At 53.3% G+C, this 2,845-nt stretch overlaps 1 protein-coding gene across 1 annotated transcript; it reads left to right on the top strand.

Annotated features, from left to right (window-relative positions):
- Nucleotides 1–344: 344 nt before the first annotated feature.
- Nucleotides 345–2,772, top strand: LOC115949186 (pre-mRNA-processing factor 39-like; the record flags this gene model as incomplete). The annotated part of the gene is made up of 3 exons (XM_031065650.1): nucleotides 345–512; nucleotides 2,284–2,391; nucleotides 2,731–2,772. Coding segments are annotated over 3 exons (318 nt in total), but the record flags the coding sequence as incomplete, so codon positions are not given.
- Between the last annotated feature and the right edge of the window lie 73 nt (nucleotides 2,773–2,845).

The following is a 2,845-nucleotide window of genomic DNA, read 5'->3' as shown; positions in this document are numbered from 1 at the left end:
AAATCCTGGGAAATCCTGGGAATGGTCCTGGGAGTAACCCTGGGAAATCCTGGGGATGTCCCTGAGAATGGTCCTGGGACCGTCCCCCGGGAATGGCCTGAGAAATCCTGGGAATGGCTTGGGAACGGTCCTGGGAATGTCCCCCCCACCCTCTTTTCCCAGTCATCCCCCCGTTTTCCTGGGATTCTCCCGCCCTTTTCCTGGGAGTTTTCCCCCTTTTTTCCTGGGATTCTCCTCCCACCTTTTCCCAGGATTCTCCCTCCCTTTTCCTGGGATTCTTCCCTCCCTTTTCCCAGGATTTCCCCCTTTTCCCGGTAACCCGTGTGCCCCCGGGGGTCCCTCAGGGCGTTCGAGGCGGCGCTGGCGGCGGCAGGGATGGATTTCCGCTCGGACAAACTCTGGGAATCCTACGTGGAGTGGGAGCGGGAGCGCGGCGACCTGCGGGCGGTCACGGCCATCTACGACCGCCTGCTGTCCATGCCCACGCAGCTCTACAGCCACCACTGGGAGAGGTGGGAACACCGGGAATTCCCTGGGGAAACAGTGGGGAAAACACCGGGAAGTCCCTGGGGAAACAGAGGGGAAACACCGGGAATTCCCTGGGGAAACACCGGGAATTCCCTGGGGAAACAGTGGGAAAACACCGGGAATTCCCTGGGGAAACACCAGGAATTCTCTGGGGAAACACCGGGAATTCCATGGGGAAACACCGGGGAAACACCGGGAATTTGGGAACCGGGACAGTCCTGAAAAAACGGGAATTCCGCTTTGGGAACCGGGACAGTCCTGAAAAAACGGGAATTCCGCTTTGGGAACCGGGACAGTCCTGAAAAAACGGGAATTCCGCTTTGGGAACCGGGACAGTCCTGAAAAAACGGGAATTCCGCTTTGGGAACCGGGACAGTCCTGAAAAAACGGGAATTCCGCTTTGGGAACCGGGACAGTCCTGAAAAAACGGGAATTCCGCTTTGGGAACCGGGACAGTCCTGAAAAAACGGGAATTCCGCTTTGGGAACCGGGACAGTCCTGAAAAAACGGGAATTCCGCTTTGGGAACCGGGACAGTCCTGAAAAAACGGGAATTCCGCTTTGGGAACCGGGACAGTCCTGAAAAAACGGGAATTCCGCTTTGGGAACCGGGACAGTCCTGAAAAAACGGGAATTCCGCTTTGGGAACCGGGACAGTCCTGAAAAAACGGGAATTCCGCTTTGGGAACCGGGACAGTCCTGAAAAAACGGGAATTCCGCTTTGGGAACCGGGACAGTCCTGAAAAAACGGGAATTCCGCTTTGGGAACCGGGACAGTCCTGAAAAAACGGGAATTCCGCTTTGGGAACCGGGACAGTCCTGAAAAAACGGGAATTCCGCTTTGGGAACCGGGACAGTCCTGAAAAAACGGGAATTCCGCTTTGGGAACCGGGACAGTCCTGAAAAAACGGGAATTCCGCTTTGGGAACCGGGACAGTCCTGAAAAAACGGGAATTCCGCTTTGGGAACCGGGACAGTCCTGAAAAAACGGGAATTCCGCTTTGGGAACCGGGACAGTCCTGAAAAAACGGGAATTCCGCTTTGGGAACCGGGACAGTCCTGAAAAAACGGGAATTCCGCTTTGGGAACCGGGACAGTCCTGAAAAAACGGGAATTCCGCTTTGGGAACCGGGACAGTCCTGAAAAAACGGGAATTCCGCTTTGGGAACCGGGACAGTCCTGAAAAAACGGGAATTCCGCTTTGGGAACCGGGACAGTCCTGAAAAAACGGGAATTCCGCTTTGGGAACCGGGACAGTCCTGAAAAAACGGGAATTCCGCTTTGGGAACCGGGACAGTCCTGAAAAAACGGGAATTCCGCTTTGGGAACCGGGACAGTCCTGAAAAAACGGGAATTCCGCTTTGGGAACCGGGACAGTCCCGAAAAAACGGGAATTCCGCTTTGGGAACCGGGACAGTGCCGAAAAACCGGGAATTCCGCTTTGGGAACTGGGACAGTCCCAAAAACCGGGAATTCCGCTTTGGGAACCGGGACAGTCCTGAAAAAACGGGAATTCCGCTTTGGGAACCGGAATAGTGCCCAAAAACCGGGAATTCCACTTTTTCCAAGGCTTTTGGGGAGGGGTTAAAAAGCGGGATCTTCCCCAAAAAAATATCCCAAAAACGAATTTTAGTGGATTTATTTATCGTTATTTGGGTTTATTTACTGTTTTATTTTGTTGTTGCTCCTTTCAAATTAATGACTGATAATAAGTGGCTGCATTTATTATTTGTTATTTGTTATTTAATCTTTCCAGGAGGATCTGGACCAGGAGAAGATCCGGGAGCTCGTGATCTCCATGAGGCAGCAAATTTATGCCCAGAACGAAGCCGAAGTCAGCAAACGCTGGAACTTCGAGGATGGGGTGGGTGCAGGGGGGGTTGGCATCCTCTGGAATCCCCCAAATCCCTGGAAATCCTCCAAATCTCCAGAACTTCCCCCAAAAAATCCCACCCCAAACCCCTGAAATCCCCCAAATTGCCCTGAAATCTCAGGCAGATCGAGTGGTGAAACTTCCCCACAAAGCCCATATCTCCCCCTGGATTCCTCCTGGGACTTGCCCCGGAGTTTCCCCCATAAAATCCCCTCAAATCCCCCCCAAATCCCTCAGAAATCCCCCAAATCTCCCCAAAATGCCCCCAAATCTCCCCCAGATCCTCCCTAAATCCCTCCAACCCCCCCAAAATCCCCCCAATCTGGGCAGATCAAGCGTCCCTATTTCCATGTGAAGCCCAAATCCCCCTGAAATGCCCTAAATCCCCCAAATCCTCCCCTAATCCTCCCCAAATCCCCTTGAAATCCCCCTGAAATCTCCCAAA

This window comes from Geospiza fortis, unplaced genomic scaffold (assembly GCF_000277835.1).
Source record: "Geospiza fortis unplaced genomic scaffold, GeoFor_1.0 scaffold1163, whole genome shotgun sequence".
In the NCBI taxonomy this organism is placed as follows: Eukaryota; Metazoa; Chordata; class Aves; order Passeriformes; family Thraupidae; genus Geospiza; species Geospiza fortis.
This window is presented reverse-complemented; position numbering and strand designations above follow the sequence as displayed.